At 40.1% G+C, this 16121-nt stretch overlaps 1 protein-coding gene across 1 annotated transcript in view; it reads right to left on the bottom strand.

Moving 5' to 3' along the window:
- The window catches only part of LOC128739720 (protein bowel), a 123360-nt gene that overhangs the window by 79388 nt on the left and 27851 nt on the right, over positions 1 to 16121 (bottom strand). The window contains exon 2 of the mRNA XM_053835218.1: positions 4737 to 5558. Coding sequence (XP_053691193.1) covers positions 4737 to 5557 — 821 coding nt within the window. The 5' untranslated portion in view covers position 5558. The remainder of the gene's footprint in view (positions 1 to 4736; positions 5559 to 16121) is intronic.

Raw genomic sequence — 16121 nt, 5'->3', positions numbered from 1 at the left:
AACTAATTCGAGCGAAATTTACCTTAGATGTTATGGTCCATATCATCATTAAACTACAGTTAACGCTATGGTAAATTTCACCCGGTTTGTTCGATTTCGGTGAGGCGTAACGCAAAAATTATAGTTTTTTGACACCCTCTCTCCCCTATGTAACACTAAGTAACGCTTGGCATAGCCTCTCCTTTAAATTACGTATCGTTATCACCAAAACCTCCTTCCACCCCCTACCGTTGATTAAAAATCGCATAATTCATTTATTTTTTTATTTTAACAAACTCAAGAAACGCATCGATCCTACATTCTTATCAAAACCACTCTGATCAGAATATCTCTTCTGAATTCTGATCAAACTCTATGATTCAACAAAAATAGATTTGAGTTCAGAACGGGAATTTTGATCAGAATAGGTGTGATCAAGTAGAATCAAGGGTAAAATCATAAAGAGTTTCGTGGTAGAAATAGCAATCTAAAATTAATCTAAGCATCACCTCATGCTTGCATATTTGGGTCCAAATGGTCTTCAGCTGCGTAGATTTATTGAGCAAAAAATAATATCGTATTTTTTTAATTTGGTAAATTTGTTATAAGGTAATTTATTTTAGTTTGAAAACACGAAATTTCAAAGTTATTCTTTGAAAAAATCCTGAAACTTTATAATAGTTTTAAAGCTCCGATTTTGCAGGTTTAGTCTAGTGGATCTTAAATCAGATTGATACTCGCAGATATTGTTCACAGCGTTTACTTGTAAAAGATTATCCCGAGCAACAATGTGAGTTTTATTGTACTCGAATGGTGGTCTTCATGACCAACTTTGGTCTTAAATGTCATCATAAAAGTGTAATAAAACCCAAATTGTTGCTTGGTATGTTATTTATACATTCTTGTAAAAGATGGTGAGGTTTTTATGCATACCTACATATTAAGTAAAAATTTTATTCGAATTTTAAATCGGGGTCAGTCACGTCTCGCCGAGGACCCGGGTTCAAATCCCAACCCCACGGAGGTCACGAATGATTCTAGCTGTTAAAGTGACTACAGTAATGTTCCGATTTTGTCAGCCCCTTGTTAAATTTTGGGCTGACAAAATGGGGAAACTCGGGACAAAATCGAATTTTTTTTTTCGGAAATCATATCAAAATTTAAGACTTAAGACCTTGCAATATCGAAGACTTCTACTAAAAATTAAATTTTAACCCTCAATTGGTCAACCGAAAGCTCAATAAACCGAGCACAGCACACTATTCCAGAACTATTTTTGGTGCGCGTTAGCTTTGAGCGGGAAAACTTGGTTTTAGGTTTAAAAAACCTTTGGAAGAGTTTTTAAAATTTAAAGTTCTAGCGTCCAGCGGAATTCAAATTTTGATTGATGCCCCTAAAAGGGCAATAAAAAAATATTTTTCTTCAGTTTCCATATAACACATTGACACATTTCTGCAAAGTTTTACAGCACATTATTGCAAGAAATTTTGTTAAAGACAGTAACCTTCTATCTCTTCAGCAAAGATAGAAAAATCCTGTTTCTCATCGTTGAAATAAGTTTTTCTGTTTTAGCTGTTTTTGTAGTTATTGTATGACTTTTTCCTGTTTTACAAAGTTGTACAAAAAGTAAAAATACACAACATTGCTGAATCTAGCATACCTCTCTCTTTGCTTGATTAGGAACTGTAGTACTTTTACTACAAAAATACCCTAATTTTGACTCGAATTGCTCGCCAGAAGGCATCATTTAATTCAAAAACTCTCCCCAGAGAATAGTTTCAAGCAGGCTGAAAAGTTTCATAAATCATGTTTAAAAGCACAAAGCTTAAACAAAATTTATAGGCTGACAAAATCAGGATAAAAAGCTGATAAATTCGGGAGTAGACAAAATCGGGGATAGACAAAATCGGGAGCTGACAAAATCGGAATCGGATTTGTAATCCTCTGAAGGGTCTCAACAAAGAGAAATTGACAATAAGTTTGTATTAGTATTTCAAAATTAAAGTATAAATTTCTGGTTTTTAAGTAAGTGATAGCAAGATAATATAAAATTATTTATAGAAGGTGAAACGGTTATAAAATCATACTTATTCATTCCTTGAGAAAAGTTTTCAATCTGAACTTGAAAGTGTTGCTATTCTGAATAGATTTGAGCTCGCTGGGACGAGTAAAATTGCGGGCCTTTAACCGTTATTCGCTTTTAACCTAGAGTAGTCAGCGCTCTAGTACGTAGCAAATGAATAGCTTACCTAGTGTTTAATAAATGACTTGTGATTGAGATCAGAAATTAGTTATTATCTTGCAGAATGTTGTGAATAAACATGTATGTTTGTAAATAATATAATGCTCTAATTGGAAGGATCCTGATGTCTGAGTTGGGTGCAAGTGTGGTAGGCCAAAGATAATTTTCATGCACCTATTTTGCAAACATGTAAAAGTTTTATTTCGGACTTGCAGGTGTTTCCACACAAGCCCCCCAAATATCGAAAACTAGAAAGAATGCAAGCGTTACAGTAAGGTAATAGTGTTTTCCGATTTGCAAATGAACTAATCCGACGCATGAATCCACAAGGAACGGCAACTTCCTTTTCAAAAAACTTTATATGATTACTATAAAATAGCATCAAGCCTAAATATTTAAAATCCGCAGCTTCTTCAATACTGAAGGATCCTAGTTTTGGAATGTTAGGTGAACGAAAAATCATAAATTTAGTTTTTGAAAGATTAAGGGAAAGCAAATTAATTGAAAAGTAACCATTAAGAATTTGCAGAACGTAATTCATTTCAGGCACTGTAGTAACGGGATTTTTACTCGCGTAAAGTAACGCTGTGTCTTCAACTTCAAAGTCTCGGTACTTCCTTTAAACGAAGAGAAATGGCCCTATATTGCTACCCTGAGGGACGCCATTTCCAACTAAACGAGACGAATTATTGATATCGCTAATAGTAAAAAATTGTCTTCTATCAGTCAAATAACTTTTGATTAAATCATTTGTTGCTCCTCTGATGGCACTCCAATTTTGTTCAATAATATTTCTTGATTCGGAGTTTCGAAGGCCTATTTTAAATCTAAGAAAAGAGCTGCTATCCGATGTTTAGCTTCAATTTCTTGAGTCAAGTATTTAAATTCAATAACGTAAATAACATAAACGTAAGCGAGGAACATTTTGCGGATTTAAGTTTAAATTTTCGTCCCTAGTGCAAAGTTAATTTCACTGACCGCGACAATGAGAACTGTCACAAACACTGCCCAATTGTTAGTGCCTACTAACCGCTAGACTGATTTCTGCCTCGCACACACAGCACACACTCAGAACCAATTTCTCGCACATTTGCCATTCTCCGGTATCATAAAACGAAACAATTATTGCTACAAAATGTTACAGCACTGCAGCATTTCCCCATTGCATTATCACCCACCCCTACATGGTCGAGTGGTTGATTTGAATTAATAGCACAGGAGGCAAATTTAACTAGGTATATTCCGCCAGGCTGCACCAGGTCAGCAACGGCAGCAGCGCATCAATCCGGAACGCTTCACGCAACTAAATCGGAGTGACATTAACATGAGCAAGACACACGCTTTTCGTGCACAGCTCACCCCTTCTCTGGGGACCGCGTGTTATCGTGGGAAACATCCGCCACCACCGACCGCGGCCACTAGGTAAAGTTAAATATAGAAGCACACATCCTCCTCGCCAATCACCCCCGGCCGGCTGGCCGGGGGGTGATACAACAAAGTTGCTGGATGGTGCGTGCGAAAAAGAGCAATCACTTTCCAGAGGTCAACCACGTCGGCGGCAGCATAGAACCGTGGGTTATTATTTTTCTCTTTCTTAGGACAGACCCAATTTTTAGTGTCAGCCCACCACCGGCAACCGACAACCGACAGGGGGGAGTAGTAGTTCGACACCTCATAATTAAATAGCATCGACCGAAGCGGACCTTCTTTGGCTTGTGTACTCCGATGCCGGAATTGATGGCTTCGATTGAAAATGATGGATAGAATTTACAGCAGAATGTGATAGGATTGTGCCGACTAAGAGTATAGTCTGTACAGATCAGGTCATTAATTTGATCGAATCCAGGCCGATTTTACGATGCTGGTGGTAGCATGCGAAAGTCCCCCCACAGCCCGAACCCTACCCACGCTGGTGCTGCTCGCGACGCGCTATCGAACGCGAGCGAAATGTGAAACTTCATCCATTATTACAGAGCCGTCTCGAACCGACGTCAAACGGTGGGGATGGTTGGGGAACGCCTGGGGTTTTGGGGGGCGCTGAATAGGATGGAAACCATATCAAAATTCCGTCCAGATTGATCGATGCTGCCTCCCTGAGCGGCGTCTCCAGCAAACATCGCAACGCAACGGTCTGGACCAATGCAGTCCGGCCAGCACACGCTCACACACAGCATGATGACTCGGACAAAACGAACGAAAAAAAAAAATCGGCAGTTGAAAGGGAGAAAGAATGTTAAAAGCACAACCCAGCCGGAGCAGAGCCGAACCAGAGCTGAGCCAGAGTGAGGTGGTGTGTAGAAAATTGAAAATAAAACATAAATCATAAATTAGAAACCAAATAGCAATAGGCTATCGTCTCGCCCCGTCTCGCGGTTCGGCTGCCCTCGGCAGGATTTCTTGGAATTTTTGCCTTCTTTGTGCATTGCGTGATTGTTGGGTGGAAAGAATAAATAAAAAAAAGTTTTTTTTGCGTTTTTGTAGGAACAAAACCGCAATGATATTGTTGGCTAATTACCTGTGGTCTCGGAGATGGTCTTGCCGGCGGAAAGCTTTCCCGCAAATATCGCAGGAATACGGCCGCTCGTCGGTGTGGGTACGTTCGTGGATCAGCAGGTTGTAGGACTTGGTGAACTGGCGGGAGCAGAATTTGCAGATGAATTGTTTCTTAGGACGCGAGGCCCGACCGGGGGCTCTCATCAGTCTTCGATCTAGCCCGGCGTGCATACCGGGAACTCCTGGTGGGTAGAGACCGACTCCGGCCGGTGGAAAAGTGAACGTTCCAGCAGAAGTCGGCGAAGGACCGGGTCCTCCGAGGAAAGCACCCGGCGGTGGATACATTCCACCGGGGGACTGAACTGGTGGCCCGCCAGGTCTGGGCAGTAACATAGCGGCAGCGGCTTCCCGCAGAGAAAATCCTTTCCGTTTGTCAGCCATCATGGCCATCAGTTCGTAGCTGGAGCCTCGCTTCGGGACACCTTCTTTTCCCAAACTATCCGGACCGTCCAACATGCCAGGATATAAGCCCGGCCTTAGCGATCGGGACGGAAGCACCGGAACGAAAGCCGAACTTTCCCGTCCGTGATGCTGCCCGACAGGGTTCATCATATGCGGCGACGCAAACGAAGCCAACTGACCGTCGTAGCCACCCGCTCCAGCCGACGAGGAAGGCGTGCGGCCTCCGCTCCGGCTGGCCGATCCGGAGCTGGCACCACCGGACGAACCACGTATTGTTGGTGAGGAGGGCGAATTGGCACCGGCTAGGAACTGGTCGATCCGTGACGAACGTGACATTGTCGTGATGCCATGATCGTCGGCTGTGCCGCCCGCGGCAGGCATTCTGTAAAACAGAAACAAAAACACAGAAAGAATACAGAACAAATGGAAACATGAATGAGTTAAAAAATAAATACATATTTTTTTCAGTCCCTTCCAGTCCAATCGATGAGGTGCTGCTGCTATCAGTGTTGTGCGATGGAAAATAAGAAGCAACAACGAAAACAACAATAATAATAACAAGCAGGATACGTGAGGATGGTCGATGGAATATGATTTACAGCCCACAAAAAGTTTTGCTTACATTTTACCACGTTCCGACCACCCCCCCTCCGCTAGTCCGACCAGTCTGGCCGGGTTGCCTTCGACTGTTTACGTTTCGTTCGGCGGAGTAAATATTGAATTACTGCTTTTTCGTTTGTGTTTAATATGGTGCTTCGCTGTTTTCTTTGGCCTCCGGTGGCCCGAAGGCGCAGAAGGGACAACGGGCATGTCTGCAGGCTGCACGGTGCGGTTCGACAGGCCAAGGCAATACATACTGTCAATAACATTAGAGGGAAATAAACAGCTCAGGCTCTAAGTCGTGTTTGGTTTGGCATTATCGACGAAGCGGCTTCGAACGGTGTAAGGGTTTTATTTCGTCTGTCAGAAATGTTCCCACTGACTGTATTAAAAAGCAGTCCACAGCCAACTGTGACTTTTTTGTTGCTGTCACAGTTAGTGTACCACCCAGTTCACAACCAGCTGCTTGTTTCATCAAATAAATCAAACCTCAATTACGAGGCTGCTCATTAAAAGCTAAACAAAACAACAGAAAAACAACGGCTACTGTGTTGTTTTTCGCATATTTTCATAATCTTTTTCGCACCTTTGCTGAGCATTTAGCGAATCACGTTTCCGCGGCTGCCAGACGGACAGCAAATCCCCTCCGAAGTGGAGGAAAATTTAATTTTCCACAATGTTGTTGTATACATTAGCAATTAGCCGGCGAGAAGTCATTGGTCCGAATCAACCAATAAATCATCCCGCCGTGGCATACAAGTGAAGGAGTCCAAATAGCCACGAGCCACTGAGCCACCGAGCTCAATCACAATTCTCGCCAACTGCAACCTGCCGCTGTGCTGGGTGGCTGGGTGAAGCTCAAGCTGAAGCTCCTCGCGCGATGACGGACACTCCGAAGCCGGCGATGCGAGAATGATGAAGCAACGAGATAAGATGCTCGAAACAATAAAAATTCCATCACCAAACATTAGGAAAGTTTCTCCATCACACTGCTGGCACACTCGAACAAAGCGGCGGGCACTTCGGTAGGTACGTGAGTTCCTCGCAGTCCACTGATCCACTTTGAAGAAGAGCTTATATTATTTTCGAAATTTCATTTGAAATGCAGTTTTTTGTACCTCCTGCGTTCATCGTTCGATGCAGTTCAGGAGCAGCAGAAGCAGCTACAGCAGCGACACGTATTATTTATTTATTAAAATTTATTCAAGATAAAGTAGAACATAAAAAAGTTACTGTAGAAAGGCTTGAACTACTACTGGTTCGCATGACATCGAAGAACTGGTGCTGCTGCTGTTGGTGCCCTCCCGGGCAAACAGCAGCAGCAGTGGCGGCCAGAAGTGGAGCGCCGAGTGGAGCTTTGAAAGGCGGTTGGAAAACATGTTTCTCATTTCCAGATACACACGCTCGAATCCGAAGCAAAGTGGATTGCATTGTATGTAGGTATGTAATGGAATACGACTCCTTTTATTTTTTTATTTTTTTCTTCAGTTTGCCCTTTTCGTAGTTGCAGTCGTCACCGTCATCGCCTAGTTGCCCACTACTGCTGCTGCTGCTGCTGCTGCTTCCTTCGGTCGTCGTCTTATCTTGTTTGCACACTTCTGGAATACGCGTACAATGCGACGACGACGACGACGTCGTGTTCGGAGGTTGCCCAGCCAGCCAGCCAGCCAGCCAGGAGGTGCCATAAAATTGCTGCTGGCAATGTGCAACTGTTCGAAAGTGGATGAACGAGAAAAAAACTTGTTGCTTTAATGACGAATCGATTCCAGCAGCAGCAGCAACAGCAGCGGTTGGAGTCGTAAAAAGTTTAATCTTCACCATAATCAGAAGCTACCAGACTACGTCTTTATGAAATTCGGAATAGCTGGCACGGGAGCGTGTTTGTATGTGCGGGATCAAATTGTGTCTAACGAGTTGGAGTCGATCCAAACCGGATGCTAACAAGTAGTGTCACTTCTCTTGGTTTGGCCAAAAAACGACTGAATTAGCAGTCGTCAATTTGAGGGCGAATTTGTCAAAGTAAAATGTATTTAATTTTTCGCTTTCGGAAACTAGAACAAGCGGTGGATCTGTTAATAGCAAACATGGAAAAGTGTTGACGTATGGCTTAGCTGAAGCTGATGGTGAAAAAGGATGATCCTGGACGAGTCGTAAGGACTGCTTATTTTATCAAGTAGACGCCTATTTTTAGTAGAAAATTGTTTATTTTCGAACAAATTCATAAGTTTAGGATAAAGTTGTACATCATGATAGAATCAAATGAAACGGAGGTTTTACAGATGATTTCTGAAGGATGCTCTAACTTTTCTGATGGTGCCTTTCATAAGATTTCGCACTGCTGCAGACCGTATTTTCTTGAAACTGGCAACGGCCTCCTTTACTATCCTTCTTAAAATGCCTTATAGCACAGTATCTTTCAGTGGGTAGATTAATTGGTTTTGACAGTTTTGAACAAAATCAACTTTTTCAGGTCTGAGCAGTGTCAAAGTAGCAGCAGCATAGTGAGCAGATGCTTGCAGATCCGGCCAAAACAATGATGGAGTTGTGTGCTTTCGGGTTTTTACACTAGCGTGCCCAGACACAAACAAAAGGTGGGGCACTTGACCTTTCAGAAGAATGTTTTGGCTTGGAAAATCGAATAATCGTAGAATAGATCGGCCCTATTCCTTATCACAAAACTACCGGTTGAAATTGTACTTGAAATCAGACTCGACAGAGGAATTTGGGCTTGAAAGTTATTTGAGTTATTTGGACTAAAAGTTTTACTTGGAATTGCACGTGAAATTGAACTTAATCGATTATTTGAAATTTTTATATGATGTTGGATTTGAAATTTTATTTTAAATTAGAATGGAATTAAACTTTCATGTTCGTTTTTTTTTTTTCAGTTCCCGTTTTTCCACTTTTCTGTGCCTTTATTGCCTTTTCCAGTCCCGTTTTCCACTTTTTGTAACTTTCTACTGATTTTTTCTTTCCCCATTATTCTTGTTCTGCTTCAGCCATTCATTGTTCTGCTTTTGTTCGTTTCCTGTCCCTTTTTTATTATTTTCAATTCTGTTTTTTCTTCTGTTTTCACTCTTTTTTCTGTAATTTTCTGTCCCGTTTTCCGTCTCTTCTCTTTCCTTTTCTTTTTTTTTTGTATCAAATTTTCGTTTTTTTCTAACTTTCTTCCTTCTCGTTTTTCGTCTTCGTCACTTCTGTTTTTCCTTTTTTAGATGATTTGTCTGTCACCTTAACTGCGTTAATTCTGTTTTTGGCTTCCTTTGCTCTGAGGTTTTTCTTTTATATCTCCCATTTTTTGTTATTTTCTCTCCAGTGTTACCTTTTTCTTTGGTCCGTTTTTCATTTCTTCTTTTTCTGTCCCATTTTCCCATCCCATTCCCATTATGTCCTATTTTTCCCGTTTGACCTCTTTTTACTGTTTACATTTTCCCTTTTTTGTCGCGTTTTCCCACATTTTCTATTACTTTTTTTCTTTTTCTGTCTCGTCTTCACTGCTGTTCTCTCTAGTTTTTTTCTTTTTTTCTACTCGCAGTTTCCTTATTTTTTTCTGTTTCGTTTTTTTCCTTTCCAGTTCTTCACTTGGTTCTATATTTTTAGTTCCGTTTTTCGTCCTTCTAGGTCCATTTTTCCTCTTTTTCAGTCTAATTTTTTGTTTTCTGTCCTGTTACTCTTTTTTCCGTCATTCCTCTTATTACGTCCTGCTTTTTTTTCTTTTCTGTCATTTTCGGTTTTCATTTGATTCCGTTTGTCTTCCGTTTTCAGCACAAAATTGCTTATTTTCTGTTCTCGTTTCTCAAATTTCCAGTTTTCGTATTTACTCCTTTTCCTTTCAACCTTCTTTATTGGTGTTTTCTGATTTGTCTCTTCTTCTGTCCAGTATACCCAGAATGTCTTTTTATTGGCTTTTGCTTTCACTTATCTTCTTTTTTCGTCCATTGCCGTCTTTTTCTCCGGTTTTCTTATTGATTGTTCCGTTTCCCTTCATCCTGTCTCATTTTTTTTTTTTCATATCAGTTTTGGTTTTCCTCTTGTTGTTCGCTCTTTTTTGTTATTTTCTCTCTCGTTTTCCGTCTTGAATTTTGTTTTTTTCGCACCTCCCCCCCCCTTCAGTGGCCCAACACCGGAAGGACAAAAACTTTTTTAAATATTTGTAATGGCCTAAATGAATTTATTTTTTTCGTTTTCCTTCTCAATCTCATTCCATTATCGTCTTCAAATGCTCCGTTCTTGCTCTTTTAGATGATTTTTTCTCTTTTTCTGTCACGCTATTCTGTTTTTGGTTTCCTTTGCTCTGCGGTTTTTCTTTTATATCTCCAGTGGTTCGTCATTTTCTCTCCACTGTTACCTTTTTCTTTGGTTCGTTTTTCGTGTTTTCATTTCTTCTTTTTCTGTCCCATTTTTCCATTCCATTCCAATTGTGTTAATCTTTTCCTTGTTTGATCTCTCTTCCTCTTTTCTTGTTTCCTCTATCGTTTTTTTTCTTTCTCGCTATTCTTATTTTCTTTTTTGATTTTTGTTGTTTTCTGTGCCGTTTTTCTTTTCTCATCGCGTTTTCCGTCTAATTCTTTCTCGTTTTCACTCTTATTCTTTCACACTTTCCTTCATTTTAACTTTTTCTGTCCCGTCTTCTCTGCTTTTGTTTCTCGTTTTCCCTTTTTTTACTCTCCGTTCCTTCTCTCTCTCTCTCTCTCTCTCTCTCTCTCTCTCACACACACACACACACACACACACTCTTTTCCTCTCTTGTTTTTCCTGATTTGTTTTCCGCTCTTTTCAGTCTTGATTGTCTTTTCTTTTTCTCTGCGAAACGAAACTAAAATCGTTTGTTTTGTTTTTTTTTCTTCCATTTTCAGGTCCATTTTTCCTCTTTTTCAGTCTATTTTTTTGTTTTCTGTCCTGTTACTCTTTTTTCCGTCATTCCTCTTATTACGTCCTGCTTTTTTTCTTTTCTGTCACTTTCGGTTTTCGTTTGATTCCGTTTGTCTTCCGTTTTCAGCACAAAATTGCGTATTTTCTGTTCTCGTTTCTCAATTTTCCAGTTTTCGTATTTACTCCTTTTCCTTTTAACCTTTTTTATTGGTTTTTTCTGATTTCTCTTTTCTCTTCTTCTGTCCAGTATGCCCAGAATGATTTTTATTGGTTTTTGCTTTCACTTATCTTCTGTTTTCGTCCATTTCCCTCTTTTTCTCCAGTTTTCTTGTTGATTGTTCCGTTTCCCTTCATCCTGTCTCATTTTTTTCATAATATCAGTTTTGTTTTTCCTCTTGTTGTTCGCTCTTTTTTGTTATTTTCTCTCTCGTTTTCCGTCTCGACTCTACGAGATTTTACATTTGCCATATTTTCGAAAAGAATTCCAAATGACCACTGGAACCGGTGGAACCGATGCTGGATATTCCGGAATGTCCAGATCGACTCAAAATACATCCAAATATGCACTAAAGAGCTTGTGTTGAAAAATCCTGTTATTTGATACCCCATTTGCCATATTTTTGAAGAGAATTCCAAGCGGCCACTTTTGAGTTCCGGTAAAACCGATTCCGGATGTTCCGGATTGTCCAGATCGACTCAAAATACATCCAAATATGCATTAAAGTGCTCGTGTTAAAAAATCCTGCGATTTGATACCCCGTTTGCCATGTTTTCGAAGAGAATTCTAAATGGCCACTTTTGAGGCCCGGTAAAACCGATGCCGGATATTCCGGAATGTCCAGATCGACTCAAAATGACGCTTCTAGCACGAAATAGTTCCATTTCTATTCAAACAGTGGAATTCTCGAAACTCGGTCTCTTTGTTCGTAGATTTTTGCATGATAAATAACAACGTATTTATTAAAAGCAAGAATAGATTTGATTTTCACGTTTAAACTTTAAGTAAAAATGCCTAAAATCCATTTTTTTTGCTCGATTAAAAAATTCTAGTTCCTTCTCTCTCTCTCTCTCTCTCTCTCTCTCTCTCTCTCTCTCTCTCTCTCTCTCTCTCTCTCTCTCTCTCTCCTCTCTCTCTCTCACACACACACACTCTTTCCCTCTCTTGTTTTTCGCTCTTTTCAGTCTTGATTGTCTCTTCTTTTTCTCTGCGATACTAAACTAAAATCATTTGTTTTGTTTTTTTTTCCATTTTCAGGTCCATTTTGCCTCTTTACCAATTTCATTTTTTGTTAACGGGATAACTCCTTTTCTTCCATTCTTCCTCGTGTTATGTCCCGCTTTTCCTCCTTTTCTGTCACGTCCTGTTTTGCGTTTGATCCCGTTTGTTTTCCGTTTTCAACCAAATTGAGAGCCATTTCCCTCATTTTCTATTATCGTTTCTCAATTCTCCAGCTCCCGTATTTTCTCCTCTTCTATCGTTTTTTTCCTTTTTTATTTCGAGTGTACTTTAAAATTAAAATTATAAATTGGACTTGAAACTGGATTTGGAAGCGGACTTGAAGTTGAACGTGAAACATAGTTGGAAAGTGACAGTGATACCTCTGGAAAAATATGCCCACCATCCAGTACCAACTGTGTGACAACAATTTACTGATACTTGCAGAAAATGACAGCATAGCTGTCCAATATTTATCCGCCATGAAATAAATCACCACAGAGCAAAAAATATTCTCGCAAGAGCTTGTCACTTCTACGTGTGTCCGGAAGCACCTGAACATCAGGGCAGCAGCACTAAGGATTCTAATCAATCAAAACCGGCACCGGCACAGGCTCTGTTGTAGTAGCCGTCGCAATCAGTTTCATATTACGTCATTCATGCGCAACCATAAATCACCGTTCGATTCGCCTTTGTTCGAGCCATGGTTTCATTTTTTCCCCCGGTGCCACTGCTGCCTAACTCAAGGATAACGTCACGATTGTACGGAGTTCCAATCAAAGGAACTACATCTCCAAGTGGAACGCGACTTGCCTCGCTTCTCGCAGTGCACGTGGTTTTGTTTTTTCATCTTACGCTAAAGCGTCTCCCGCGTTGACTCCACACCGGAGAGGAGTATTTTAAGCTGACTTGGGGTTGTAAAAATTTCGGCAATAAAAGCCGAAATAATAAACCCAAGCGGAGTAATTAAGATACTTGCCACGATAATAGCTCGGCCGCGTTCGTTAGTGGAAATTTTACAGCCCGCGGAGCGCGGCGGACCGCGGGTCGTCGTCGGTCGAACGGCGGCCATGTTGGAGGATTTGACGCTATGCGGGTCTAACTTTCGGACCACCTACCGAGTCAGCTGGGGAGAATCGGGGACCATTGTTTACTTCAGCGCGAGCGTGGTGCGGTGGTGCGGCAACTGCAAGGAAGGAATCTGATTGAATCAGCACAAACTAAACGGTTGGCTGGCTGGCTGGTGCCCCATCAAAGAGGCGTTCGGTTTGATTTATTGACCTTTGCGGATGCCGGTTTCACACGAGAACCACCGAAACGGGCACACGGTACTTTCCTGGCTGTGTTTTCCTACCGAAACAGGAAGTGGATTCCGGATAAGGATCTTCGCTCGCGAACGAGCTGATGAATTGGGCAGTAATTTGGCGCGGTGTAACGGAACGATCCGATCGATTGTGATGGGTGATTGAAATTCGATGTTTTTATCGGTGATAAATTAGTCAGTCAGAATTGCGCGCTAAGCGTTTACTCAAAGGCTACATATCTCGAGGTTGAGTATTACGTTTTATTGGTTAAGACAGGGTCAATACGCCGGGAGGAGACCTTCTCTGGGAAAGTTTCCCGTATAATGAGTTGAATTCCAACAAGTCAACAAACAACGTATACAAAAATTATCAAATTTCACATATTTTCAGAATACGTAAACACGTAATCGCAGCTAAATTTGATGCTCCGCTTTAAACGTGAATCATCGTGGGACACGAAACTCGTTCTGTTTATTTTATTAAAAAAAAAACTTAGCTTCAGCTCAGCAGCGGAACGCTTCCTCAGGGCGCAAAGTTTATCTATCTTGTAGTAACTTGCGATAAGATGCCCAACAAGCATAAGTTTGTTAAAGATATGATTTATACGCGAACTACGCAATAGGTAGGGCTGCGCAACAACAACCGTACTAATAAAGATGATGCAGTGTTTGTTTTACAGTTTTTATTTCTTATGAGTTTTGGTTACATAGAAGATGGAAATATTGCTTCAGCTTTCCAAGTTCGAAACAGATACTGATGAAGCCCGCAAGTTGAAGGCGGAATTAGTTATCTGTCAGGATAGTATATAAATACCTAGTAGAATTCAAAGGAGAAGTTTAGGTTTTAAGCTTATTACTTTTTCCCAAACACGGTACATCATCTCTGCCATCAGTTGTTTTTACACTTATTTGGTAGCCAAATTTTATTTTCGCTTGAACTCCTTAACTCTTACAGTTTCAGACTTCTTTTTCAGTTGCCTTTTCATTATCGACCAGTATTCCTCAATCGGCCTGAATAAAAGCGTTACTTTTCCATCCGCAACTGCAGATTTCCTTAGTGAGGACAGTTTTATGGATTTATACGTAGTTCTATGGATTTTCCTACCAATCAAGTGATTCATCACAGTACGCTACATGCAGTGAATAATATCCCGTAAAGCATAACTTTATCCTTTGATAGGAAAGATATGCTAATTATTTGATGAGAAAAAAACGAACAGAGTCGTAAAGATAGTTTACTTTAATGAGCAGTGAGCTAAAAAGTGACAATTTAAGGTTGATGTGTACGTAGTACGATAGTACGGGAGTAGTACGGGAAAAAGGTGTAATATTTTCGTTTCTATTTCTTTGTACATTTTAACAGTTCGTAATATGTTTTGTGTAGTGTAATCCAAATTCAAAATCAGTTACTGCTGTCAAGCGAATAAGGTTGATCTTTGTAACTTAGTAACTGGAAACTGGAATCCTTGTCTAATTTGCATTAATTCGCTATACTTTTTCCACGATAATTAAGAAGAAGGTCGTCAGAATCCAGTTGCTTTTTTACTGATTTCAGTACTTGTTGCCACTATCGTTTTGTAGAGAATTGAGTTACAAGTAGTAGGTAATAATCTGTTATGAACCATTATGAAGCATAGAATCGCTTATCTATATTTCCGACAGTAATTCTATCACCTAAAATGTTGTTTACGGTGAATTTTATTATCAGTGAATTTTATAAGTATATTATCGGCACTCTACGACCTTTAATATAATAGCGAAAATAATTGGTCAATTTCATGCTCAAATGTTTACGTTGGCATCACTCCATATAAACGTCCGTTCCCTTGGCAACGTACAACAACGACAGTCGCGGATTCGGAATTGCAATCGAAACGAAGTGAAGTTTTTCCTATCAATTCAAGTGAACAATTTGAACAAAATGATTATAATATCACTCTAAATAACTGTTCGGGTGGTAAATTAAAGTTTTTGTGCCTCAAGTTAAGTTTCGCGAGTGATTTGACGACTGAAACGGCCAAAAATTTTAATGGAAAACCGACGGCGAAAAAGTGAAAATGTAGTGATGAACATTAATTGGTCACTAATCTCAGTATTTAGTGTAATTAATGACCGGAAAAGTAATAGAACTTATAGAATGCAATGTTTAGTGCTTCGAGTTGCAAGATCTTACGGCTAGCAGGTTAGTTGAACTAATTTTATATTTTTGTGATGGTTTCCCGAGTCTATGGGAGCATGTTGGTACACTGAAGAAGGGAAGAGAAGGGTGATATTCAGTGCCATGCTGACTGCCATAAATGGACGCTGACGACCTTGTCATTAAAAACTGTTGAATAGTTAGGCCTTAAGAAAACTCAACAGAAAAGACGAAAAAACATGAACAAAATACAAAGAAAAGACAACGAAGTGACTGCGTAAAAACAGCGATAGTTCGTTGAAAAGATGACGAAAAATTCACGAAAGAACATAATACGTTGGAACGAAAAGATTACGAAACTCGATGATAATAGGTCAGGCATAACATGAAAATTCGGTGATAAGACATCGAAAACAAAACGCTAAAACAGCGACAGAAAAAAACACGACAAAAAAAGTCGATAGAAAAACGTCACAATGGCGGTAAAAAGATGACATTTTTGTTGTTTTAACAACAAACAAGCCGACAAAAAATGACAAAAAGGAGACTAAAGGACAATAAAAAAAAAGTTGAAACGGTGACAGAAGACGACAAAATAACGAAAAACAGATACCAAAACAGCAACGGAAAGGACGACAAAAATGGCTGTAAGAAAAAAAAACAAACCAAACGCAACATAGGACGAGTGGACGACTAAAATACGCTGCAAAATACAGCAAAAATTCGACAAAAAGACGTCGAATACGAAGAAAAGACAACAAAGAGATGTCCACTAAAATGCGCCGAAAAAAAACAATAAAACAATGAAATAACGACG

This window comes from Sabethes cyaneus, chromosome 3 (assembly GCF_943734655.1).
Source record: "Sabethes cyaneus chromosome 3, idSabCyanKW18_F2, whole genome shotgun sequence".
Taxonomy (NCBI): Eukaryota; Metazoa; Arthropoda; class Insecta; order Diptera; family Culicidae; genus Sabethes; species Sabethes cyaneus.
The sequence above is the reverse complement of the archived record's forward strand: the minus strand, read 5'-3'. Positions and strand labels throughout refer to the sequence as shown.